The 1,799-nt window shown below is 46.4% G+C and overlaps 1 protein-coding gene across 1 annotated transcript in view; it reads left to right on the top strand.

Annotated features, from left to right (window-relative positions):
- LOC101638486 (ferroxidase HEPHL1) overlaps window positions 1-1,799 on the top strand; it is an 88,560-nt gene that overhangs the window by 44,994 nt on the left and 41,767 nt on the right. Inside the window, exon 4 of the mRNA XM_013006243.1 lies at window positions 459-627. Coding sequence (XP_012861697.1) covers window positions 459-627 — 169 coding nt within the window. The remainder of the gene's footprint in view (window positions 1-458; window positions 628-1,799) is intronic.

Below are 1,799 nucleotides of genomic sequence, written 5' to 3' on the forward strand. Positions count from 1 at the left end.
TGGCGGTGACCTTGAGAAGCATTCCCACGATGCGTCCCCATTCTCATGGGTCCCATTCTGTTCTGTATCCCTTGAGCCCGCTTCCCTTCCCCACCTTGCTGCCTTCTCATTGCTGCTTTTGGGTAAATGTTGATCGATCATCTAGTCTCATCTCTTTTATGGGTGAATAACCCATTCTTTAAATGTTTCTATTTAAAGAAACATTTTCTATTGGGAGATTGACCGCTTTCCTCCCTTGGTTGTGACACCGATTTACAGATGCAGATCTTTGTTACATGCTACAAATCCTTCTCCCTCGCCCGCCTTTCCACTTATCCTTCATTTTAATTTGCGGATGGCTGTTTTCTGTACAAAAGTTTTACACGCTCATGAACTCAAATCTATCAGTCTTCTCTTATACGCTGTCTTCCTTTAGTGAACATTTACGTCTTGGCTTGTGGTTTTCCTGTGTTTGGCAGCCGGAATGCTGGGGCAATACAATGTTGGCACTTGCGAACGTGTTAGCTCCCATCCCAAGATGAAGGGCCAACAGAGGCGCTACTTTATTGCTGCTGAAAAAATCCTATGGGACTATGGTCCTCAAGGCTACAACAAATTCAGTGGTCTTCCCCTGAATGCTTCTGGCAGGTAAGCAGTCTTCCCTTGGCTGGTACTTTGAACCTTCTAGAAACAGAGGCATCTGGGAGGCTTTCCTTTGCATCCCAGGCACTGTTCTGATGAGCACACAGGGTGTGGGTGTCCTAATGACATCCCGTAGGCAGCTGATATTCGATCAGACCTGTGATATAACTTCTGCTGAGAGTTTTGGGCGTGTTTATTGCTTCGTGATTTGCTGGCTAAACCTAAGGATTCGATCCACCCATTCATGTATTTGTTCATTCATCTCACAGTATTTGGGCATCGATAGTATGAAACCTAGGGCACAGAGTGCCTGGGCATTGAAGCCAGAGAGATTAGGATGAGGAGGAGTCAGTGTGGACCAGGGAGTAACGCAGACACTCTCGTTCGATGGGGATGAACTGGCCAAACAGAGTGACCTTCTTATGTGGTTACGGTTCAAGGGCATCCTGATATAAATTCTCTACTCAGAACGTTCTTTCCCTCCCTGCCCAGTAAAATACAATGTATCCCTTGAACTCAATCCCAGTCTCCACTATTGAATGATGCCTCCCCTGTTTTAAACAAACAAACAAAGAACAACACCCAGTGTCAGAACTGACTCTACACAGAGTTTGGTTTGGGGTTAGTCATAATTAACCACTTTTCTCTGCCTTCATAGCACATGCACCCACAGACAGGAAGTCTATTCTGACTCATAGTAACCCTTGAAGACAGACTAGAACTGCCCCACAGGGCTTCCGAGGCTGTACATCCTCCAGAAGCAGACTACCTCATCTTCCTCTTGCAGAGGGGCTAGGGCTTCAAATCCCCAACCCTTTCTTTGGTCAGCAGCCCAACCCTTCACTCACTACGCCAGCTGAGTTCCTTCCATGGCTCACAAAACCCACTGCCGTCGAGTCCACTCCGAGTCTTAGTGACTCTATAGAACAGAGTCTAACTGCACCCTAAGGTGTCCAAGACTAAACCTTCAAGGAAACAGCCTCATCTTTCTCCTGCAGTGTGGTTGGTGAGTTTGAACCATTGACTTTGCAATGAACAACCCAGTGCTTAACTCACTGCAGTGGCAAACCCTGTCCATCGTTCACAGTGTTTGTCAAATTGAATCTAACAGTACATTTCGTCAACATGGGATCTTTTGACTTGGCAATGGAACCATGGGCAATGATGTTTGGGAAAAC

This window comes from Echinops telfairi, unplaced genomic scaffold (assembly GCF_000313985.2).
Source record: "Echinops telfairi isolate 266 unplaced genomic scaffold, ASM31398v2 ScPeMD7_7421;HRSCAF=8459, whole genome shotgun sequence".
In the NCBI taxonomy this organism is placed as follows: domain Eukaryota; kingdom Metazoa; phylum Chordata; class Mammalia; order Afrosoricida; family Tenrecidae; genus Echinops; species Echinops telfairi.